Source organism: Mauremys reevesii, linkage group 6, assembly GCF_016161935.1.
Source record: "Mauremys reevesii isolate NIE-2019 linkage group 6, ASM1616193v1, whole genome shotgun sequence".
Taxonomy (NCBI): Eukaryota; Metazoa; Chordata; order Testudines; family Geoemydidae; genus Mauremys; species Mauremys reevesii.
The window spans coordinates 45,467,761-45,493,018 of record NC_052628.1 but is presented as its reverse complement, the minus strand read 5'-3'; the positions used below and the strand labels follow the sequence as shown (position 1 = coordinate 45,493,018).

The 25,258-nt window shown below is 43.5% G+C and overlaps 2 protein-coding genes across 4 annotated transcripts in view; one reads left to right on the top strand and one right to left on the bottom strand.

The window, feature by feature from the left end:
* Nucleotides 1-17,735, bottom strand: part of GFM2 (GTP dependent ribosome recycling factor mitochondrial 2) — a 31,212-nt gene extending 13,477 nt beyond the window's left edge. Inside the window, exons 1-9 of one of the 3 annotated variants that reach the window (XM_039543068.1) lie at nt 17,334-17,735; nt 9,666-9,755; nt 8,947-9,034; nt 7,922-7,967; nt 7,139-7,236; nt 4,719-4,844; nt 2,835-2,923; nt 1,069-1,157; nt 185-245 (exon numbers count right to left, since the gene is read on the bottom strand). In XM_039543068.1, the coding sequence (XP_039399002.1) occupies nt 185-245; nt 1,069-1,157; nt 2,835-2,923; nt 4,719-4,844; nt 7,139-7,236; nt 7,922-7,967; nt 8,947-9,034; nt 9,666-9,728 (660 nt within the window). In that variant the 5' untranslated portion in view covers nt 9,729-9,755; nt 17,334-17,735. Of the gene's footprint in view, nt 1-184; nt 246-1,068; nt 1,158-2,834; nt 2,924-4,718; nt 4,845-7,138; nt 7,237-7,921; nt 7,968-8,946; nt 9,035-9,665; nt 10,290-17,333 lie in introns of those variants that run through there. The other 2 variants (XM_039543070.1, XM_039543069.1) reach the window with 2 other exon arrangements.
* A 66-nt stretch (nt 17,736-17,801) lies between these two features.
* Nucleotides 17,802-24,759, top strand: NSA2 (NSA2 ribosome biogenesis factor). The gene is made up of 6 exons (XM_039543072.1): nt 17,802-17,952; nt 19,754-19,941; nt 20,792-20,942; nt 21,575-21,754; nt 23,095-23,287; nt 24,453-24,759. Exons 1-6 carry the CDS (start codon nt 17,950-17,952, stop codon nt 24,518-24,520), a joined length of 783 nt encoding a protein of 260 aa, XP_039399006.1. The 5' UTR covers nt 17,802-17,949; the 3' UTR covers nt 24,521-24,759.
* Nucleotides 24,760-25,258: the final 499 nt, after the last annotated feature.

Here is a 25,258-nt window from a genome sequence, read left to right as displayed (position 1 = left end):
CCATCACATGCAGATTTGTTCAACAGTAAAATTATTAACACGACAAATAATGAGCACTGAATTTTGTTATTTATATCCTATTTCCATTGTGTGAATGTATTTATAACTGTTTTGTTTGTTGTCTATATTTTATAACAATGAAAATAAAGTTAAAAAATAATTAACATTAAATTTCTTAGTTTACCTGTAAAAGCAAAGGTTTTGTCTTCAGCTTTTGCTTGATGCTGTCAACAGCATAAGTAAAACTATATTTAAAAAAACAACAAATGTTAAAAAGAAGAGTTAGCCCACTTTAATGATATAATATCAGTTTATCCATTGGCTTAATATTTCTTATTTACTGCAAAACTAGTTCCACAATTAAAAAAATGTATCGTTTGAATAAGATTTTGCATTATAATTTTTTTGCTGGTCACCCCCACTGTGATATTTTCAACTCTACTTCATAAAAATGTTCCGCTTTATTATAATTAAGGCTACAATTATGTCACGGAATCTGTGACTTCCACTGACCTCCGTGACATGTTCCGCTCCAGGGCTGGAGCTTCCAGCCAGCCCCCCCCTTGCAGCTCCCAGCCCCCATCCTGGTGGGGGAACCCACAGCTGCCCAGCTGTGGCAGGGGACTGGTGGACTCCCCGCAGCCTCCTGGCGGGTGGCCGGGGCCCCCCCGCAGCTGCTCAGCCATGGTGGGATCCCAGAGCTGCCCAGCCAGCAGGCAGCGGGGACTCCATGGGGGACCCTGCAGCTGTCCAGCCATGGCCGGGGGACCCTGCAGCTCCCAGCTGCCCCAGGGAAAGGGGACCCCGCAGCAGCCCAACCTTGCGGGCCGCAGCAGCGTAGGGCCTGGGAGCCCCAGCAGCAGTGGGTGCAGAACCCACCTACCCCTTTTGTCAGAGCTATTTTTAGTGTAAGTCACGGACAGGTCACAGGCTTACATGAATTTTTGTTTATTGCCTGTGACCTGCCCCGACTTTCACTAAAAATATCCATGACAAAACACTTAGCCTTAATTATAATTAGAAATATTCTCCCAAGCCAGCCCCCTGTAGCGTACTTAACATTTATACCTTGCCCCATTTTTGTCCATCTTGTTTAAAAAACAAATTCGTGGTATATGATGCTTGTCTGCTTGTCTCCATACTGTTAGAGTCTGTGCCTAAAGAAAAATGACAGAAAATTTCAAAATGCTTGCCCTGGTGGCCGAATGGCAGCTCGCTGACGTACGAGACCCAGATTCATTTTCTCATCTTGAACTCTTGCTCCCTTGCTGCAAAGGCAGCAAGATCAGCATATGCAGGGGAAGGAACTGCATTGAACTGCTCAGCCGCTACTCCTTGACCTGTTAAACTGCAGCATTGATAGGCTCTAAAATGAGCCTTGTCCCATCCAGTCTTCTCAAAGCTGGAAGGAATGACTGTGACCCCCCAGGTTGTGGCCTCAAGGATGTCAGGGATAAAATGAGGGGAAAATGGAAGCAATCTAAGTGATGTGGGGATTCCATAAGGAATAAAAATCTAATTAATAGTGAGTATTAATTAGAAAGGTGAATTAGTCTTATGATTTGTTTTCTACATTTGCAATTGTGTGTTTGCTAAAGGAAATGCTTTATTCCTGTTTGCTGATATTGCTTTTTACTGAGAAAGGGGGAGGGGAGATTCTCTCCAGAGATTGATAAGGTTATTCCCTATGAGTGTCCAGCTTGGGCTCATAGAGATTCTGTATTTTCTTTTTAGTCTTTAATAAATTCTTTTCTATTAAGGACTTGTTTGGTCTTTCCTTGGGTGGATTCTCAGGGGAAGATGAGGGGGAGGTATCCCTCTGTAGTTAGATCCCGGTGTCTCTCCTAGGAAAAGGAAGGGGGGAGGAAGCAGGGGGAATGGTTTGTTTCTCCTGGGTGCAAGAACTCCATGGATTTGGGGCTCTTGGAATCCCCTAGGATTTTGGGGAAGGACTGTGTCTCAATCCACATTTCCTGATTGAGTGGTGGCAGCTTACTAGATCTAAACTAAGATTTTAGTTTAGAGGGAAGCCAAGTCAGGTCCCCACATTGGAGCCCAACAGTTCCAAGTGGGGGTGAGACCTTTGTTGCTAACACGTCAACGTGCACACAAAGTAAACACTTGTATACCTATGGATAGGTCACCAATTTTTACTGCAACTGGGTTGGCATAACAGCAGCAATTACTACAAGTTGCACATTGCTGGGCATTTCTAATATCTTAACACATGGTGGAAGTTCATACAAGTGTTCCATGTATTAGTAGATGAATAGAACCCTTAAGATCTATTTTTGTTGTTGTTAATCAAAAGCTTCTCTCCAACATGGCAGCACACAGGGTGCCACAAAGGAAACACAAATTCTGGCCGGTCCTCAAGACTTCTGCATTCTGATCTGATTATCATACTAGACGCTCCAAGCGGAACCTGAAGAACCTCCAAGGAGAAACTTTAATTCTCAGCCAGAATGCTGTAATTCTCTACAATTAAATTCAATGTGAGAAATGAACAGCTACTTAATTTCTTCTCACAGATAAACCTAGCCAAAACATCTTAATGATCTCAAGCTCTGTATCTGTTACAAAAGACCAATGGTGAAAACACTTTCTGATGACAGGGCAAAAGTAACAAGAAAGCTCTCAATACCACAGAAAATTGTAATTTCCACATGAAATCAGATCTCAAAATTAGGTTGGCTGTCTGAAACCAAATTTTGACTGTCTGAAGCCATCAGACCATAAACCAGTTCTGTGTTAGTACGGGTCTCAGAGGACGCTACCTGAATTTATTTTAAGTCATTACATGTTGCAAAATCTTCACTGAGAGTAATTTTTACCTCCACACCAGCTGAAGCATCAAATACAGCCACTGCACCATCCAGCACTCTCAGGGAACGTTCAACTTCAACTGTAAAGTCTACGTGACCTAAATGATTTACATTATGCAATGTCATAATTCAAACGGGTAAAAGTAGTAAGTTAGAATGGCAACACTTCTTTAAGTTTATAAAAATGCTCACATCCAGTGTTCTGGGCTCACACATACTCATTACAGAATCATAGAACTATAGGGCTTCAAAGGACCTTGCGAAATCAAGTCCAGCCCTTGTGCTCAGGTAGGACCAAGTATACCTAGGCCACCCCAGAGAGGTGTTTTTCTAAACTGTTCTTAAAAACCTCCAGTGATGAGGATTCCATAACCTAGTTAGAAAATGTTCCCTAATATCTAATCTAAATCTCCCTTGCTGCAGATTAAGCATATCATTTATTGGCCGACCATCATGGAAAACAATTGCTTGCCATTCTCATTACAATACTCCTTTACATACTTGAAGAATGTTATCAGGTCCCCCCTCAGTCTTTTCTCAATACCAGTCACACCCAATATTTATTACCGTTCCTCGTAAATCAGGTTTTCTGAACCTTGTATTCCTTTTGTAGCTCTCCCCTGGGCTCTCTCCAATTTGTCCACAACTTTTTTAAATTGTGGCAACCAGAACTCGACACAGTATTCCAGCTAAGGCTTCACCAGTGCCAAATAGAGCAAGACAATTACTTCCAATCTAACATATGACATTCCTGTTAATTCACCCCAGAATATTAGCCTTTTCTGCAACTGTGCCATATTGTTGGCTTATATTCAATTTGTGATCCACCCAGATCCTTTTCAGCAGTACTACTGCCTTGCAAGTTATCTCCCATTTTGTGTTGTACATTTGAGTTTTTCCTTCATAAGTGGAGTACTTTGTACTTGTCTTACTTGAATTTAATCTTGATGATTTCAGTTCAATTCAGCTTCAGCTTGTCAAGGTTGTTTTGAATTCTAATCATGTTCTCTAATGTGCTTGCAATCCCTCCCAGCTTGGTATCACCCATAAATTTTGTAAGAACACTCTCGATTCCATTATCTAAGTCATTAATGAAAATATTGAACAGTACCAGATGCAGGACTAATCCATGCAAGAATCACGAGATACATGCTCACAATTTGACAGCAAATCACTAACTACTTTGAGTATGATCTTTTAACCAGTTATGCACCCCTCTATAATAATTTCATCTAGACCACATTTTCCTAGTTTGCATATGAGACTGTCATATGAGACTGTGCAAAAAGCTTACTACAAATCAAGATATATCACATCTACTTCTGCCCCCTTGTTCCCCCAAATCCACTAGGCCAGTAGCCTTGTTAAATAAAGAAATCAGGTTGGTTTGGCAAGATTTGTTCTTGATAAACCCGTGTTGGTTATAACTTATTAGCCCATTACCCTCTAGCTTACAAATTGCTCCAGTATCTTTCTAGGTATCAAAGTTAGGCTGATTGATCTATAATTTCCCAGGTCATCTTTGTTCCCCATTTTAAATATAGGTATTATATTGGCCCTTCTCCAGTCATGTGAGAACTCACCCATCATCCCTGAGTTCTAGAAGATAATTGCTAATGGTTCCAAAATTGCTTCAGCCAATTCCTTTAAGTATCCTAGAGTGAATTTCATCAGGCACTGGTGACTTGAATACATCTAACTTATCTAAATATTCTTTAACCTGTTCTTTATAAAACCACAGCAACAGTTGGGTCCTGCATCCAATCAACTGAACCCACTGAGACTGCACAAAACTTTAAAACCAGGGTTCACTTTCTGAGCTACCCGAGCCCATCTACTCCTCCCTACCACCAACAGGAGAAAGCCTGATAGAACATATTCAAAATACTGTACCTGGTGTGTCAATCAGGTTGATTCTATATCCCTTCCAATCAAAAGTAACAGCAGCAGACTGAATGGTAATGCCACGTTCTCGCTCTTGTGCCATGAAATCCGTCACTGTGTCCCCATCATCGACATCTAATCAGTATGAACATATGCCCCATTTCAGTTTGGTCACATAACTTTACATTTTGAATTACCTGCCTTGGACCAAAGTAAAGATGATGGTTATTTCTCCTAGACCCTGTCTACTCTGTATACTTCCAAGCCATGAAAATTGCTTCTGATTCAGGGAATCATAGAACTGGAAGGGACCTCAAGAGGTTATCTAGTCCAGTCCCTGCACTCATGGCAGGACTAAGTATTATCTAGACCATCCCTGACAGGTGTTTGTCTAACCTGCTCTTAAAAATCTCCAGGTGATGGAGATTCCACAACCTCCCTAGGCAATTTATTCCTGACAGTTAGGAAAAACTTCCTAACATCCAACCTAAACCTCTCTTGCTGCAATTTAAGCCCATTGCTTCTTATCCTATCCTCGGAAGTTAAGAAAAACAATTTTTCTCCCTCCTCCTTGTAACAACCTTTTACGTACTTGAAAACTGTTATGTCCCCCCGCAGTCTTCTCTTTTCCAGACTAATGGAATAGAATGATAAGGCTATTGGTAATGCGAGCTCATAACTAAACTCCTCCTCTTTAGAAAACAAATGCTCTTTAAAAAAACCAAAAAAACCCCAAACAATTAATAAAGCCCACCTCCCCACTCGTGACTGAATCCTCAACTGTGGTAAAACACTGCTGAATGCAGCCAAGGAGTGGTACACTTATGCCACCTTTTTGTTCACTCCCGTCAGTCCTGTGGATTGATATGGGCTGGTTTATGCTCCCCCAACTCCCAAGTAACTTTAAAACAGTCTCAGAGCTACTTTAAGTTGTGTTGGCAGATAGCCCCCAACAGTTTACAGCAGCTGGATATCACCAGAGCACAGCAGTGGTCCTGCCACACATCTTTCCTACAAAAAACTCCACAAAATACTGCCTATGCCAAGGCCAGGCAAGAAGGTTGTGTAGAGCCAGCGACTTCAGCTTCTTGCTGCATGGGGAATCCAGGCCCAGGGACTATTCCCCAGCTGTATTTATTCAATCTTTCTTGCTTTCATTCGCATTTGCTTCTTGGATATACTAATACAAAATACTCCCAGCAGTAAGAAGCCAAAACACTTTAACACAGATGTACCTATTCCTTCTCCTAAATATTAATTTCCTTTATACTTAGTTTCTCATCCTGAATGCCTGCTAGTTTATAATTAGACTGCTGACCCCCCTCATAATGCTGTTCTCAGACAGCATCCCAATCTTAAAATTTCACCAAAAATACAATTGGAATACTTGATAAATTCTCAACCAACTCAGGGAGGAAAACTACAGTGAAGTGCTGCCAACATTGTTTTTGCTACTGAAGAGTCACTGTGCAAAATGTAAATGCAAGACAAAATCCCAACTGTGAACAGAAGGCGCTATTACAAAAAGGAATATCATTGGGAGCATTTACTATATGCACCCAGATTACTATTTATTGTAATGTTTTAAAATATATATTAAAGCTGCTTTTGGGTTAATACTGTTACTGTCAAAGTGGCAGCATTTCTTTCCCAAACAAGTGTGTCAGAACGTTCAGTTACGCCAGAGATCCCAGTTACTGAACATTCATGGATGCTTCATTTTTGTAGAATCAATGGATGGGATTTTGTGGTGTTCCAGTTAACAGGTGCAGCACTCACAACACAGGAGGGTGGGAGGCTAAAGTAAGCCAGGTTTGTGCCACTTTTCCGAAACTGAGCTATTCCAAGGGCTGGAGATAAGCTGCTTAGACAGTCCCAGCCTCTTTGGGCTGCCCTAGTGGCAACAGGTGCTGCCCAGAAACTTTGCTATAGTCTACCTCCATCATGCTCCCCTATGTCCATGCTTACAAAGAACACGGCCTCAAAGCTTTCTGTTTCAGTATCTGTGCCAGGAAAATCATTCCCTGGACAGATACTAGGGTTTTAGGGACTTTTTATACCCCTTTGTCCTTGTTCCTCGATTTTGCTCCAGCATGCCAAGTATCTCGCTAGCATTTCCGTCTGAGCTTGGCTAGAACATTCTGTGAACACTACAAAATACATAAACCGGGGGGTCCTGAAATTTGAATTTAAACAGCTTTTAATTGGGTTAAGAATTAAAAACTGAGAACCTGTCAAGATTCTTACTGCCCTTGTGTTATACATTGTTCTGTATAATGAAATATGCATCGTGCTTTCATTGTATATCAGTATAATATCAAAATGACAGATTATATTTTATACAACCCATCGACAGGACAACCTCTAATTTTATATTAATTTTCTGCTAAATTTCTGAAATCTACTAAAATAAAAACAGCAGTTCTAACCTCCCAGTGCTCTTGTGTATCCGGAATAGTATAACATTCTCTCTGTGGTTGTAGTTTTGCCTGCATCGATATGAGCCATGATGCCAATGTTACGGATCCTGCATAAAAACAAGCAAAGGCATTTAATGTAAATGTTTTTTTATTCAGAAATATTTTATGACTTCATGATCAACAGCCAGAGGTAGCTTTTCCCCCCCATTCACTGCACAAAGGATTTAGTTAGTGCGTAACTGTAATGTATATACTTGCAACATTTCAGTGTTAAAATATGGTAGAAATACAGCTCTGAGCTTTCTTCCACATCACCACTAATCATCCATTTTAAAAACAATACTAAGAAGATTAAAAACCAGCGAACGCATGTTTGTACTACAGTTTATATTCAGATCTCTCTGATTCCAGTGCTTGATAACAGACAGCTAGACTGTATGCCATGAGGTTCTCACTAGCAACCACTGCTCCCAAGATCAGAAGAGATTGGAAATCAATCAGTATATACATTGATCTTTCCACTGAAGGTTCAGTCCAGGGCCCACTGAAGTCAATGGAAAGACTCCCAATTCTACCAACCTGAAACCCCCTCCACAATTGGTTTCTGCCTCCTTACATTTATTCCCAGAATATATCCCCGATCCTCCATAAAAAGAAAGAACTTCTATTGAGTGCAGTTTAGAACATGAGCAGATTGAAGCAGTGGTCACTACAGTATTCTATGGTTCTTTTGCAACACACACTACCACCATCATATCTATTGCTTACATACTGAAAATAGGCAGTACTTACTTAGATATAGGAGGGGTAATGATAGAACGCAAAGATTTGACATCTCCTATTGCAGAAAAAAAAAAAGCAATGGTCAAAACTTAAATTCCCAGTCTATGAATGATACCCAAGATCTCACCACTGCTGAGCAGAGCAAGACAATTACCTACTTTGTCTTACATATGACACCCGTTAATACATCCCACAATTTATTGCTTTTTTCACAACTACATCACGCTGTTGTCTTATATTCACTCTGAGATCCACTATAATCCCCAGATCCTTTTCAGCAATACTACTGCCTAGCCAGTTATTCCCCCATTTTGTAGCTGTAGAGTACCTTGCACTTGTCTTTGTTAAATTTCATCCTGCTGCTTTCAGACTAATACTCCAATTTGTCACGGTCATTTTGAATTCTAATCCTTTATGCCAAAATGCGTCTAACCCCTCCCAGCTCGGTGTCATCTACAAATTTTATAAGCATAACTCTCTACTCAAGTTCTCAATTAAAACATTGACTAGTACTGGACCCCACTAGATATGTCCCCCACCCCCATTTAACAGCAAATTTAAATTAATTTTTTGTTTTCACAGAAATTTTCTGACCAGCCCCCTTTTAACAAAAGATTCAAGAATGAAACTGTCCTTCAGGGAGTTCAGAACCTCTCTCTCTGAGCAGGAATCCCCATCTCTCTTCACATGCTACATGCTCAAGGCAGGTTTTGATATTACTAGCCATTCTAGCTTTACTGAGTACTTCAAACCAAAAGGCCAGGTCTCAAGAACACTTAGCTCATGGTCTGATTCTTTTTCATTTTGGCTAAGGGATTTAAATTTTCCTCTTATGCCCCCTACTATGCAATGGCTCACTCCTCTGTCCTTAAGCCTCTTCTCTATGGTGCTCTTTTCCTGCTTGATATGCTAAATGTTACACACAACGGTTATAAAACAATAAGATAAGTATAATTTAGGATTTTTTTTCTATTTTCTTTCTACTACAAATAAGTGAAAGGCAAGTTTAGAAAAATTAAAAAATAACGTATTACCTGGTGGAAAGTTGTAATTTCTTTGATGACATTCTTGTGATTTTAGTCTTTTTACAACCATTGTTCTTGCCCATCTGCAGTAAATACACTTTAAAGAAAAAAAAATTAAAAGGAGTTCCTTTGTAGAAATACTTTTTGGAAACTATGGTAACTTCTTGTACTGTTCTTTTCCTAAAGGAGTATTAATGATAACTGCAGCAACATATGTGTGAATAATTTGATTATACTTTCATGTTAGCTATTCTGAATAATATTTTGGACACTTGCAGGCATCTCAGCATTACTTGCTAGAGTCAAAGACCAAGACCAAAACCAATACCCAACAGAATTTGTAAAGCCTAATGAAAATGCAAGTCAAAGTCATACTGAAATCAGTATAAACTGTCAGTATTAACAGTATTTAAACACATACAAGGAGTGAGGGAAAATCGTATACCGGACCTCACTGAAATTACAAGTATAAATCAAAACATTTACAGAAACTGCCACTTTATTGAGGTAAAGATATACACATGAAAACTCATCTACATATTTCTGCGCTTCCCCACAAACTATAAAATAAAAATCTATTTTGACATTTGAAACAAAATGAATATTAAGTTTCATTCCAGACATTAAAATATTTATATTTATTCAGATTGGCCAAGGCATCCCATTTTGCTTAAAAGAAAATATTGAGCAAATGCTCACTGGCAAATAAAAATCTGAGAAAAGCTTACCTCATTGCACAAACTCGATGCTTTCAGGACATTCACTGAAAATTTCCTTGGAACTCTCAACATTATTACTCTATTGTCTACAGCTGCCCCCTGCCAATATAAGCAAATACTGTAAAAAGATCATGATCCAAACTAAGTATCTGAACTGTTTCCATTCAAGTCAATGGGAAAACTCTCACTGGCCTAAATGGGAACTGAATTGGGCCATATTTGATCAGAAATAGAGTAATGCCAACAGATGTTAAAACTGTATATGTACATCTACAAACAATATAAAGTCTATTTCTAAGACAAAAAAATATGCCAGTACTCACTTTGTAACCATAAACTACTCAGTTTAAAAGCATGGGACATATTCAGGCCCAAACGGTCGCTGAAACTCCTGGAACTCAGGGCTAAATTCCAGAAGCTGTACAAAGCAACAAAGAGTCCCGTGGCACCTTATAGACTAACAGACGTAATGGAGCATAAGCTTTCGTGGGTGAATACCAACTTCGTCAGATGAAGCTGTACAGTATGCTTTTAATTCCACTGAGGAAATATGGTTTGGTAGCAACAGCATAATACCAGTTCAAGTTTTCAACAGCATCAAATCCATTACATAGCAATCAGACTCAAGGGAATACTCAGGGTACGTCTACACTACGGGACTATTCCGAATTTGCATAAACGGGTTTTGTAAAACAGATTTTATAAAATCGAGTGCGCGCGGCCACACTAAACACATTAAATCGGTGGTGTGCGTCCATGGTCCGAGGCTAGCGTCGATTTCTGGAGCGTTGCACTGTGGGTAGCTATCCCGTAGCTATCCCATAGTTCCCGCAGCCTCCCCCGCCCCTTGGCATTTCCGGGTTGAGATCCCAGTGCCTGATGGGGCAAAAATCATTTTCGCGGGTGGTTCTGGGTACAGCCTCACCCCTCCCTCCCTCCCTGACAGCGGCAGACAACCGTTTCGCGCCTTTTTTGCTTGGTGAACCGTGCAGACGCCATAGCACAGCAAGCATGGACCCTGCTCAGCTCCATACCGCAATCGTGGATGTTTTAAACACCTCGCGCACTCTCGTGCAGTATATGCTGAACCAGGACCTTCGAACCGAGGCGAGTAAGAGGCGGATACGGCAGCGTGGCGATGACAGTGATGAGGACGTGGACACAGAATTATCTCAAACCGCGGGCCCCGGCGCTTTGGAGATCCTGATGGTAATGGGGCAGATTCTATCCATTTAACGCCGATTTTGGGCCCGGGAAACAAGCACTGACTGGTGGGACCGCATTGTGTTGCAGGTGTGGGACGATTCCCAGTGGCTGCGAAACTTTCGCATGCGTAAGGGCACTTTCATGGAACTTTGTGACTTGCTTGCCCCTGCCCTGAAACGCCATAATACCAAGATGAGAGCAGCCCTCACAGTAGAAAAGCGAGTGGCGATAGCCCTGTGGAAGCTTGCAACGCCAGACAGCTACCGGTCAGTCGGGAATCAATTTGGAGTTGGAAAATCTACTGTGGGGGCTGCTGTGATGCAAGTAGCCAAAGCAATCACTAAGCTGCTGCTACGAAAGGTTGTGACTCTGGGAAACGTGCAGGCCATAGTGGATGGCTTTGCTGCAATGGGATTCCCTAACTGTGGGGGGGCGATAGATGGAACCCATATCCCTATCTTGGCACCGCAGCACCAGGGCACCCAGTACGTAAACCGGAAGGGGTACTTTTCAATGGTGCTGCAAGCACTGGTGGATCACAAGGGACGTTTCACAAACATCCACGCGGGATGGCCAGGGAGGGTTCATGACGCTCGCGTATTCAGAAGCACTACTCTGTTTAAACGGCTGCAGCAAGGGACTTACTTCCCAGACCAGAAAATAACAGTTGGGGATGTTGAAATGCCTGTCGTTATCCTGGGGGACCCAGCCTACCCCTTGATGCCATGGCTCATGAAGCCATACACAGGCAGCCTGGACAGTGGTCAGGATCTGTTCAATTACAGGCTGAGCAAGTGCAGAATGGTGGTGGAATGTGCATTTGGCCGTTTAAAGGCTCGCTGGCGCACATTACTGACTCGCTCAGACCTCAGCCAAACCAATGTCCCCTATGTTATTGCTGCTTGCTGTATTCTCCACAATCTCTGTGAGAGTAAGGGGGAGACCAGGGTACAGTGTGACTGCTGTGTTTGTTGATGAACACCCAACCCCCTTGATTGACTCAGTCCCTGTAAGCAACTCCCCCTCCCCCTTCGAGTACAGCTTACTTATGCAAATAAAGTCACTCTCATTTAAAAAGCATGAATTCTTTATTGATTCATTATAAAAAGAGGGAGAGAAGTAAGGGTGTGCTTTGGGAGGAGGAAAGGAGGGATGGAGAAGGCCATTAAAAAAAAATTCAGAGTAACGGCATCCTTCTGGTTGGGCTGTCCACGGGGGTGGAGTGGGCGGGTGCACGGAGCCTCCCCCCACGCGTTCTTACACGTCTGGGTGAGGAGGCTAAGGAACATGGTGAGGGGGGAGGGTGGTTATACAGGGGCTGCAGCGGCACTCTGTGATCCTGCTGCCGTTCCTGAAGCTCCACAAGACGCCGGAGCATGTCAGTTTGATCACGCAGCAGCCCCAGAGTTGCATCCCGCCACCACTGATCTTCCTGCCGCCACCGCTGATTTTCCTGCCGGTCTTCCTGCCGCCACCTCTCATCTCGGTTGTCCCTCCTGTCCTCACGTTCATCCCTCCTGTCCTCACGTTCACTGGCCTCTTTCCTGTAATTTGAAACAACGTCCTTCCACCCATTCAGATGAGCTCTTTCATTGCGTGTAACTTCCATAATATCCGAGAACATCTCATCTCGCGTCTTCTTTTTCCTCCGCCTTATCTGTGCTAGCCTTTGGGATGGAGGAGGGACGCTTGAGAAATTTGCAGCTGCATGAGGGAGATAAATATTTAGAAAGATACATTTTACAGAACAATGGTTATACTCTTTCACAGTGAAAAGCACTATTCACCTTACATAGCACATGTGATTTCCCTACAAGGTCGCATTTTTCATCTTAATAGTGACTGCTTGCATCTCTGGGGTTACAGATCTCAGACACAGGTCCAGGCATCAGGATTCAGCTTGCATGCGGCCATGGTAAGCCACTGTCTCAGTGATTTACCCTCCCCAACGCATGGCTAATACCACGCTAGCTCCCTGCTAATCAACAACCTTCCCCGCCACTGCTTGTCCGGTAGCTTGGGGAAGATCGCCGCCGGTGACCAAACAGAAAAGATCATTGGCATTTCACTCCTCCTCCCCGCTCGCTACGTGCAGGAAAGTGTTTTTTTTCAGCTGCTGCATTCCACGAACCCAGTAGAGAAATGGCCACCCCCCTTACTTAAATTCCTGATTTTTAACCAGGTTATCCTGAATGATATCACTTTGCTGAGGATAACAGAACAAGATAAAGAGCGGATGCTTCTTGAATGCCAGCAGTCACCGGGACCATACGCCGCTATGCTTTGCCACGCAATGATACCTGATTACTTGCTACATGCATGGCATGGTAAAGTGTCCTACCATGGTGGGCGGAACAAGGATGCCTTGCCCAGAAACCTTCTGCAAAGGCTTCTGGAGTACCTACAGGAGCGCTTCATCGAGATGTCCCTGGAGGATTTCCTCTCAATCCCCGGACATGTTAACAAACTTTTCTAAGTAACTATACTGTCTGCGAATGCATCCCAAGTCCTCTGGGCAAATCAATCATTAAAAAAGGCTTGCTTAAAAAACACTGTTTGCTATTTGCAAAGGTACACTCACCAGAGCTCCCTTCCAGGGCATCATTCTCTGGAATAGTTGCTTGTGAGGGCTGGGAGCAGGGTAATTCCGTCAGGGTGATAAAAAGCTCCTGGCTGCTGGGGGTCACGGATTGCTGTGTGCTCTCTGCGAGGTCTTCCTCTTCTTCTTCCTCTTCATCTTCCCCGTCTGCATAATCCTCAGACATGGCAGAGATTACAACCCCCACCTCGGAATCCATGGTCAGGGGTGGGGTACTTGTGGCGCAGCCCCCTAAAATTGCATGCAGCTCAGCATAGAAGCGGCATGTTTTTCGACCTGCCCCGGACCTTCCGTTTGCTTCTTTGGTTTTCTGGTAGGCTTGTCTGAGCTCCTTAATTTTCAGTCTGCACTGCACGGAGTCCCTGCTGTGGCCTTTAGCCGTCATAGCCTTAGAAATTCTTTCAAATACTTTTTCATTTCGTCTTTTGGAACGCAGTTCTGTTAGCACTGAATCCTCTCCCCATATAGCGATCAGATCCATTACCTCCCGAGCGGTCCATGCTGGGGCTCTTTTTCGATTCTCAGGAGACAGCATTGTTAACTGTGCTGATGAGCTGTGCGTGGTCACCTGTGATGATGAGCTCTCCACGCTGTCGAAGCAGGAAATGAATTTCAAAAGTTTGCGGGGCTTTTCCTGTCTACCTGGCCAGTGCATCCGAGTTGAGAATGCTGTCCAGAGCGGTCAGTGGTGCACTGTGGGATAGCTCCCGGAGGCCAATACCGTCGATTGCGGCCACACTAACCCTATTCCGATATGTTAATACCGATATTAGCGCTACTCCTCTCGTCGGGCAGGAGTACAGAAACTGATTTAAAGAGCCATTAAAATCGATATAAGGTGCCTCCTAGTGTGGACGGTTGTGGCGTTAAATCGGTTTTACGCTCCTAAAACCGATTTAAACGCCTAGTGTAGACCAGGCCTCAGTGACTCAAGATCCCAGCACAGAAGACAAGTTCTTGAATGTCAGTCAGCAAGGAAACAATTCTAAAAAAGAGTCGGGCCCCAAAACACAGGCTTTTGCTGATCTGAAGCTGTATTTGGGAGCTCGACCAGAGAAATGAAAAGAAGTCATGTCTCGTAACCCACGTTATCTCCTTCACATGGCAACTGGAGATTGGTTAGAGCCAAGGAAGGAAGAATTCTCCCCAGCAAAACACCAACTGCCCATACTGAATCCTTAAGTTTGCTGCAGAGAGGTAGAGGCAGAAAGAATGAAAAAAATTAAGTTCTCTCTTTCTCTAGGTTGGACAAACTGGTACACAGACTTTAGCTCTCTCTGCTGCGATCCACAGTGTCATTACTATAGCTACTAGGGCTATAAGACCTCCCAGGACTAACACCTACAGTATTCCTGGGATTATGCACTATACAAAGTGTCAGTTTTTTGTATCTTGTCCAAATGCTCAAGATGTGCTATGGCTACACACACGCTAGATAGGCTTTTTGATCATCACACTATATTTTTGTTTCTGGTCTGCAGGGCTAATTATACATTTAAAAAATTAAAGTTAGCTTAAGTGTGGTTAAAAAAATAATATATTTGCTTTACGTTTGTGGCTAGTAAGGAAAAGGCCCCAAATTGCAAATAAAATAAGGCTGTAAGAAGAAGTAGTAGTATTACTTATTATCTGTAGTGTGGGAAGGATGCATGGTTCAAAAAGTAACTAATAAAATAAAGCACTGCAGTAACAAGACAAAGAAAAACAATCTTAAAAGAAATGAGCACAAACTTTCCCCCTGTTCTGCTGGTAAGCAAGGGGCGGAGGGAGGAGATAAGAAAGGAAGGCATCAGGGACAAACTGCTTCAAACTGGGTTTTTGCTAAAACTAGCACGTTAGCTGAAGGGTACAAACCAAAGCCATGAATCTGTGTCATACTGGAGCACACCCAGGACAAGACAACTTTCCCAAGGTCTGTCCTATTTGTATGTACAATAATTCCTCACTTAAAGTCATCCCGGTTAACGTTGTTTCATTGTTACATTGCTGATCAATTAGAGAACATGCTCGTTTAAAGTTGTGCAATGCTCCCTTCTAAGGTCATTTGGCAGCAACCTGCTTTGTCCACTGCTTTCAGGAAGAGCAGCCCATTGCAGCTAGCTTGTAGGGGCTTGGAACCAGGGTGGACTGACAGTCCCCTTATCAGCTCCCCACTCCCCTAAGTTTCCTGTGCAGCAGCTGCCCAGCAGGCTAGCAATTGCACCTGTCCCTCCCCCCACGGCCATGTGCTGCTCCTGCCCTCTGCCTTGGAGCTGCTCTCCGAGACTCCTGCTTGCTGTGCGGGGGAGGAGAGAATGAGGGGGGCTAATGTCAGGGTGTCCCCCTCCCTCCTGGTCCTGCACCCTGCTTACCCTATCTTCCATAGAGCAGGGGGGACACACAACAGGGCTCAGGACAGAGGGAGCTTGCTGGCAAGCTAATCTAACTAACAAGGCAGTGTACTTAAAGTGGAAATGCGCATCGCATCGCATCACACACACACACACAGTCTCTGTCTGTGATGCTCTCTCCCCACCCTCCATTTCTGCTGCCTTGTAGACAGAGAGTTAACCTTTGAGGGCTCAGCCAATTGCTAGTTCATCATTTGGCAGTAAGGCATTCCCTGGAAAATGTCCCACCCTCTGACTCCTCTACCTCAACCAAACTTCACAATCATCATCACTGTATACTAGTATTAAATTATTTAAAACTTATACTCTGTGCGTGTGTGTGTGTGTATATATATATACATACATACACACACACACACACACCAGACAAAAGACATTTTATATATGTCTTTTGTCTGGTGAAAAAAAAAATTTCCTGGAACCTAACCCCCTCATTTACATTAATTCTTATGGGGAAATTGGATTCACTTAACATCATTTTGCTTAAAGTCACATTTTTTCACAAAGATAACTACAACGTTAAGTGACGAATTACTGTACACTGATCACATGCCTATGGAAACGTTGTTACTGTATTGGGTGTAATGACTACTTATTTTTAGGCTATTATACTAAATACCATTTGGCCTTTGGATTTAATAAAGGAATTTTTGGTTAAATTAGTGTCTAGTGGTCTCTCGTATTAATAATGTTAAATATCATTAATAATTTCAACATTGTCTGATTAATATAAAAAAGTTTGAATTAAAACTTGAAATTAAACACACAGCAAATCTACATAATCTTATTTTCCTCATTACTGTTACCAGAAGGACATGGTGAGGAGGGGAAGTAAGTCATGTTTGTTAGGTCATGCATTGCAATCTGTGCAGGTGTAGCAGACAGAGACTGTGTGTGCGTTATACAGATAACAATCATGCATCAGGCAAACTGATAGTGCAAACATCACAGTAGGGCCATAATCTAGACGGGAACCCTTGCACTTTACCACAAATCATTAGCCTAAAGCTTTCCATATCCATTTTCTTTTGACATTAAGTTTCTTTTTTAACAATGTATTGTTTCAGTAATGACAACACTAGGTACAGTTACAAATATTAATGACTTGTTATCAATAATGGCTTCTAATGAAAAAGTGAGACGAGAAACAAAACTCCCCAAGCATCACCAACCCCAACGCCAGCAGAAAGCCAGGCTGGCTGTGTGGTTAAGGCACTAGACTGGGCCTCAGGGTAGGATTCCACACACCCCTTGGGCAAGTCACGTTGCCTCCCTGCCCCTCAGGCCCCATTTGGCAGGGATCCGCCCAGCCTCTCAGGGAGCTGGGAGAGAGCCTGGGAGATGCCGCTATCCGCGCCCTAAACGCCGTCAGTGACCCACAGTAGGAGGGAGCCGCGACGGGGGCAGCGCCCGGCACCCCCGGCCTCTCCGGCGCGGCAGGTCGCACTCGGCCCCAGGGCTCCGCAGCCCGGCAACACTCACCGGCCGCAGCCAGGACAGCAGTTCCCGGAGCCGCCTCGCTCACTCCGGCCCGGCCCACGATGGGCGCGGAGAAGGGGGCCGGGGCCTCGGGTGTCCCCGTGTGGAGAAGGGTGGCAGCCTCCAGGTCACCCCTGGCCCGCACCAGCACCGGTAGCAGCTTCCTTCCACTGCCTCCCTGCCCGGCCGCGCCAGCGCCAGCGCCGGCACCGCCCCCGACCACAGCCAAAGCCTATGATGAAGCGTCTTCCCAGATCGCACCGCGGCGCGGTGTCCTTTCTCTCCCTCCCGGCCAGCCCCACCGACTCTCCCTGGGTTCCGGGCCCCGCAGGGATGTCCCAGCAGGCCCTGCTGGTGATTCAGCTACTGGGTTATGGTTCGGGCTTTTTTCGACACCCCGAGGCGGGTGGAAGGGAAGGACCTCGGCCAAAAGCGGCGTGTACCCCTTGCTATAGGCGGAACGAAAGTGTCGGTACCGGAAGTGGTTCTACCCGGAGGCCTTTCCCGGACGCACCAGTCTTTTCCTTCTCGTCGTGCGGCGGCAGGACGGGATCGCTGGCGGCAGAGACCTGAGCGCGAGCTGCTGCGCGCGGCCCCCGGCCCCACGAGCTAGGCCGCCATGGTGAGAGGAGCAGGCGGCGCTGGGGAGGGCTGAAGAGCGTCTCCGCCGAGGGAAGGAGGAGGCGGGGGGTGCCGGTGCCTGGAGCGGGCCTTGGGCCAGGCGTAGCCGCAGCCCCCTTGTCCTCAGCGGTCCCCGAGCGAGCGGGGCCCCCGCGCCTCCTTCGCAGCGTCACGTCCCGGGGCCTCTTCCTCGGAGACAGGCCGGCCTGGCTGCGGCGAGTCACGGAACAGCCCCCGTCGCAGGCGCTCCGCGGCGGGGAGCGGCTCACTGGGGGAAGTGGGTGGCTCACGGCTGGCGCGGCGGGAGGAGCCCGTGACAGTGCGGCCTAGTCCGGGGCTCCGGAGGGTTTAAAACGCGCGTCTCTGACCAGCCCCGCCCCGCCGGGCCACGGTGAACGAGACGGCTAAAGCCGCGGGGCAGCGCCCGGGAGAACAGCAGGCTCCTGTTGGGCCTGGGCTCCCCGGTGCCTCCCTTTCCCCCACCCCCAGAGACTCCTCATTTCTGCCCTGCCCGAGCGGACACCCTCTGGACGCGCACTCCTCCCCCCCCCCCCCCGCGAGGGGTGCGCCCCACAGTTCAAAAACCAGTGCCCTGGGGCGAGTGGCCTCTGTCTTCAGCCCCCGCTGCGGCATTTCAGCTGGTGCCGCCCTGTGCATAGACAGAGCATCAGCCTGACAGCTCGGTACTGTGCTATGCCCCCTGCCTCCCAGCTCAGGCTCTGTGAAGGGGCGCTCAGCCAGACACGCATCGCACTGATCACACTCCTACAAACGAAACCCAGTCAACTAATCCAGCTATTGCTTCTCCAAGCTAGGATGGAAGAAGAGAATATTTTGTATCTGTTTGTAACAAGCAGGAGATGGTCTGATGGTGGCGACTCAGCTAACTCTGTAGATATTTAAACATTGGACACTTAAGAGGACTATCCTGTAAATCTAAACTTTAACTTCAAGTGCTTATCATTTTCACACAAGCCACCCTTGCGTTCCTGTGTGGTTAAACAAGAGCACTAGGAAAGGGCTGTCGAGTGGAGGAGGAATACAATGTAGTAGGTCTTCATTAATATGGGCAGGCTCCCAGGACCCTGTATAGGGATACAGGACTTCTCTTTTGAGTTATCCTGAAGTTGGGCACATGAATCATGGAAGCAGATATTTATCATTAATTGCAAACAGGATATCAATTGTACATATGGTCTCCATTACCATAATAGGAGTGCCTCACAACCTTAAATGTGTTTATCCTCACAATGCCCATATGAGGTAGGGAAAGATTATTATACCCACTTTTCCTAATGGGGGAGAGAGACTGATCATCTAGCAAGTGTGTGGTCAAGTAAACCTGGGAATATCTGCTTTATCTCTCTGGGAGAGGCAGTCCTGCAGGGAAACTCAGGGAACAGCCAAGCTTCAGACTGAGGATTAGCTGTGTTTTTGTTTGAGTTAACACTAAGTTGACCTCAGGAATGAGGTATGTGTGAACTCTAGACCCTGTGTGTGCATTCTGTCCTGAACAGTGTAGGAACCCCACCTGTTTAGGCTTTCTCTTTCAGATTTGTTTTGCTTGTACAGTGACTGTTGTAACAGCATAGTACTGTTATCAGTCCATTATTAATTGACCATGTTATGTGTGATGCATCCAGCAGTTTTGGAACCAGCTATCTCCAAGAAGTATTCCATCATGGTGAATATCAGATCTCCGGTACACACTATGCAGATAAGAGGAAATTGAGTATATTGTGCAAAATGCTTCTTGCCACACTCTGCTAACTTCTAAACAAAATATCTCCTTTCGTGTACAGCCACAGAACGATTACATAGAGTTACACCGCAAGCGATATGGCTATCGCTTGGATTACCATGAGAAGAAGAGGAAGAAGGAGGGCCGTGAGGCTCACGAACGGTCAAAGAAGGCCAAGAAATTGATTGGGTTGAAGGCCAAACTCTACCATAAGCAGCGCCATGCTGAGAAGATACAAATGAAAAAGACGTGCGTATCCATTTTTTCCTTGACATGGTTGAGCTCTCATGGTAGTTTAAGGTTGTGACTAGACATTGATATAGTTATGAATTATTAAACTACTGTCCATAGAGGCCTGTTTGAATTGCACACTAAAACTTGAAAAATGCATATGACTTGCAGGAACAAATTGTTTTGAGACCTAATTAAAATATTTCTCCTTCTTGCTCTCCCCTATCAAAACTGTTCCTACCATTAGATGCTAGCAGTGGATCTAGCACTAAAAGCACTATCAGAGGATCTAGCACTAGAAGTACTACCAGTGATGAATGTTAAACACTAGAACTGCTTCTAGATCTTACACTGATGTACCAGTCATGGGGTGGGGTTTAATGCAACAATACAAGGAAATGCATTTAAGGGCTTTCCATGACTTTCATATTCATTCAGAGATCTCTCTGTTGCCCTTCTTGTAAACTGTTAACAGAAAAAGCACAGTGGTTTATACTATATTATTTGGCTCTTAAGATAAATTACCATACTAATCTTAAACACGGCCAAGTTAAAATCACACTTCTGTTTGAAACTTTTCCCCTATATTGTTGCAGATAATACCCACAATTTATTATAACTGAATTAATTAGAAGAAAAATATTTTGATTTATTTAGCTTGTCCACTTGACAGCATTTTGTGCATAGATAATTGTCATAAATGCTGCAGTTAAAAATAACTTGTATCTTTAAAGAGAGCCTCTGAGCATACATAAGGCTTAAGATGACAGGCCAATGTGATAGTGGCTCATGTTGTCAAGCTTCTACATTAGACTTTTTTGCACACCCTGAGGATGCTTTTCTGAATACTTGGTATTTTTCCTTTTAGCATTAAGATGCACGAAAAGAGAAACACCAAGCAAAAGAATGATGAGAGAACCCCAGAAGGAGCTGTGCCAGCATACCTGCTGGATAGAGAGGGCCAGTCCCGGGCTAAAGTTCTCTCCAACATGATCAAACAGAAACGAAAAGAAAAAGCTGTAAGTAACAATAGAAACATTCAGATAATTGCTATTACTAGGGTTTGTTTAATGACCAGTCACAGTATTAATGCTGACTTCACTTGCAATCTGGAGTCAGAGTCTGAATAGTTCTGCAGGTTTGATTGGCATCATGTTAAGCACTTTTTTTTCTTCCAGTAATTATAAACTCAGTATATTGGTACCTGCAAAAACTCTTAATGGCAGAGCTATTGAGTCAGAAAAATAGCTAACAAGCATATACAGTAGCTAACTTTCATGACATTTAGCAATAGTGTTAAATCACCATTGACTTCAATAGAATGTTCTTCCTCCTCATAATCAGTAATGTCTCTTGCATTTAAAAAATACTGCCAGAAAAAGAACAGTAACTAAAAATATCGTCTAATAGATAAAGAATTCAGATGAGACAATAGTGTGTTCCCTATGCTAATTGTCCCAGTTTGTCAGAATGATGGTAAGTGGCTCTTTTTATAAATGTCTTTATAATAATATTTTTGAGTTGCTACACCGTAAGTCATATAGTTCCTCCTTTTTATAATTTCTCTTTAGTAAAACTGTGTTTTATTCTTTGATCTCTCTTCCCTTCCATTCACCAACACTTTAATAATGCTACCGGCCCTTCTTTGTAGGGGAAATGGGAAGTTCCTGTGCCAAAAGTCCGTGCACAAGGAGAAACAGAAGTTTTAAAGGTGATCCGTACGGGAAAGAGAAAGAAGAAGGCCTGGAAGAGGATGGTTACCAAAGTCTGCTTTGTTGGGGATGGCTTCACTCGAAAACCTCCTAAATATGAACGATTTATTCGACCAATGGTAAGTTACTTGTATACAAATATGGTTTAGAGCAGGGGTTCTCAAATGGGGTCACGAGGTTACTATAGTGGGGGGTCAGGAGCTGTCAGCCTCCACCATTTATAATGGTGTTAAACATATAAAAAAGTGTTTTTAATTTATAAGGGGGGTCGCACTCAGAGGCTTGCTGTGTGAAAGGGGTCACCAGTATAAAAGTCTGAGAACCCCTGGTTTAGAGTATATTTAAACATTGAGTCAGTACATAGTATTTGCCAACAGTGACTCTCCCCAGTGAGGAAATATACTTTGGTGATAATTAAGGTTAAGACTTTAGTATTTTTAGTAAAAGTCATGGACAGATTGCTGGCACTAAACAAGAATTCATGAAAACCTAAGCCCCCAGTGCTAAAGACCGATCCCCACTGCCAGGGCTGACAGCCCGAGCCCCACCATCTGAGCTGAAGCCCTGAAGCCTCAGAACCTTAGTGATAATCCAGAGCTAAGGTTGAAACTGTTGCAAACCAGCCACATTTCTAATAGTTTCCCTGTAGAAGCCTAAGTCATAGAAATATAGGGCTGGAAGGGACCTTGAGAGTGTTCTAGTCCAGACTCCTGTGCTGAGGCAGGACCAAGTAAACCTAGATCATCCCTGACCGGTGTTTGACTAACCAACTGAAATCTGATGTATGAGGCGACCCCTGAGTTCTTTCAGGGAGGCAGTGGCTCAGTGAATAGGGCACTGATTTGACACGCAGACCACTTGGATTCTATTGCCAGCTCTATCACTGGCCTGCTGGGTGACCTCGGGCAAGTCATTTCATCCCTCAGTTTCCCCATCTGTAAATATGTTAATGTTATTTACCTCCTCTGGAAAGTGTTTTGTGATCTGGATGGGAAAGAGCTCTGTATGACCCTGATATTTATAATTTCACAATAGGTGGGAAGGGGAGGAATGGCTGCAGTTTTAGGTTTTACAAGGGACGCTTAGAAATTAAGAGTTTGAGTCTAAAAATAATAAGGTGAAATACGTTACTATTAGCTCCTGATTTCATCAACATGCAGAAACCATCTGCAATAGCAAGTATTCTTCTTCCTATGCTAATTTTAAAGTGATGCACACTGAGAATGTACAAATCTGAATAGTCTCTAGAAAATCTTATCTAATCTGATCATTTATCAGGGTTGAACAAATCTGACATTTTACAACAGGCAGGTGACTTCTTTAAAAATACTAAAATCACTTCAATCATTTCTCACCATAATTCCTAAAAATACAGGAAATTATGGAAATAGCAGTGTAGTTAGTTGGAGGTCAACTTTTTTTTAGTAATGGCTGTAATCATTTTATGTTCATGTAACAGGGCTTACGTTTCAAGAAGGCTCATGTAACACATCCTGAACTTAAAGCTACTTTTTGTCTACCGATACTTGGTGTAAAGAAGAATCCCTCTTCCCCTCTGTACACAACATTGGGTGTAATTACCAAAGGTACCGTTATTGAGGTGAATGTGAGTGAGCTTGGCCTTGTGACACAAGGGGGCAAAGTTATCTGGGGTAAGTATCCAACAAAAAGTTATCTACTGTATTCCATGACTAGTCTGGAATTTTAACAAAATAAAGAGAGATTTGAATCTGATTTGTTATGTTATAAGCATGTTAGTCTTAAACTTTAAGTTCACCTTGTATGTCAAATTATGTAAGGATCCAAAATCAGCAATACAATACCCAAAATATTTGAAAATCACTTTCTTACTTGGATTTAAGTTCAAGAATCTTGTTTGCTTTTCTGTGTATTAACCAGTAGCCCTAATCCAGCAGAGACTTAAGCAAATGCATAACTTTATGCATTGTGAGTAGTTCTTTTTGTTTCAAACATATGCATAAGTATTTGCAGGATCAGGACTACTGTTTCTAGCAGTTGTGAAGTTAGAATGGACAAATTCCTGAACTCAAGACTTGGCAGGTTAGAGGCAACTTTTTTTTTTCCAGTGTGATTAAATAATTGTTTGGGGTCTAAAGTTCTTCATTATACACTCTGAGCTCTGGAGGGAGCTTTCATAAATAAGCTGAAAAATGTTGTTGCTAAGTTGAAATCTCATTTTTCTTTAAGAATAATTATATTAATATCAAAATGCAGTTAGTGTTTTGGAATGGGAGTCCATTAGACTAGACAGAGTCGGATTAGTGGAGGGAACTTTTAAAGGTGAATAAGCTTACATTTATTCTCAAAACATAAAAACTAGGGGGCACCCAATGAAATTGTTTTATACCTGCTGCCTGTTAAACACAAGGAAGTATTTCTTCACATAGTGCACGGGCAACCTGTGGAACTCTTTGCCAGAGCATGTTGTGAAGGCCAAGACACTAACTGGGTTCAACAAAGAACTAGATAAATTCATAGAGGATAGGTCCATCAGCGGCTATGAGCCGGGATGGGCAGCGATGGTGTCCCTAGCCTCTGTTTGCCAGAAGCTGGGAATGGGCAACAGGGGATTTATCACTTGATGATTACCTGTTCTGTTCATTACCTCTGACATATCTGGTATTGGCCACTGTCAGAAGACAGGATACTGGGCTAGATGGACCTTTGGTCTGACCCAGTATGGCCATTCTTATGTACACTTAATTGTCTTTCAGGATTAAGTTTTTTTTAATTTTCTGTAGTACCAGAAGCTGTTGGAAAATACTTTATTCAATTTTTTTCTCTTTTTTTCTTTAGGGAAATATGCACAGGTAACCAACAATCCAGAAAATGATGGTTGCATTAATGCAGTCCTGCTTGTTTGATTGGGGTCTTAGTAAATATTGCACATGAACTCTTGCAAAATCAAGGCAAGTAAATCAAGAAGCTTGCAAGCAATTTAAGACCTTTAGTTTCCCACAAACCAAATGTCAAACTTGAACCCAGGAGAGGAAGGACAAAGAACTTAAACAAGTTCCTGAAAATTTTACAAATATAAGCCCAATAGTATACAAACTGTTTGTTCCATTCAACATTACCAGAATAAAGTCAATCAGCTTTCCAATTTTGGGTTTTTTTGTGGGGGACAAAGTTTTATTTTTTCTGAACTTTTTATTGAAACTGAGTGATGATTGCACTCCTGCAATTTGATGCCGGAATCACTTTAGAATTGCTAAATCTAGAAGAAAATTCAACTGAGGTGTTTGACAGTGGGGAAACAATAGGGCAGAGTCATGCATACAAACTGCCTCTCCAAGCATACATTAAGCTGGGGTCCAAAAGGTGGATTGTCAGAAACTGCACAGCACACAGGGCATGTTCTGCCATATATCCAGCTGACTGAAGCTTACTTGCTGGTGGGAAAACCCCATAAAGAGGGAAGATGTGTACCTCAAACTTCACAGATTCACATGTGAACGAATGGAGAGAACGTGGAGGAAGCAGTGCAGCTGGGAGAAGGGAAGGAGAGGGGTTTAGCTGCATAGTGATATCTGAGCATAAATAACAGTACCAACATTTTAGTATTTGCCACTAAGTATCCTCCTGGGCTTAGAACTGCAGTT

What these genes read in the sequence shown, in the direction of transcription:
- NSA2 (XM_039543072.1), top strand. An exon ending in AAGATACAAATGAAAAAGAC is followed by an intron (nt 19,942 to 20,791) that starts GTGCGTATCCAT and finishes TTTTCCTTTTAG; the next exon opens with CATTAAGATGCACGAAAAGA. An exon ending in AACGATTTATTCGACCAATG is followed by an intron (nt 21,755 to 23,094) that starts GTAAGTTACTTG and finishes TTCATGTAACAG; the next exon opens with GGCTTACGTTTCAAGAAGGC.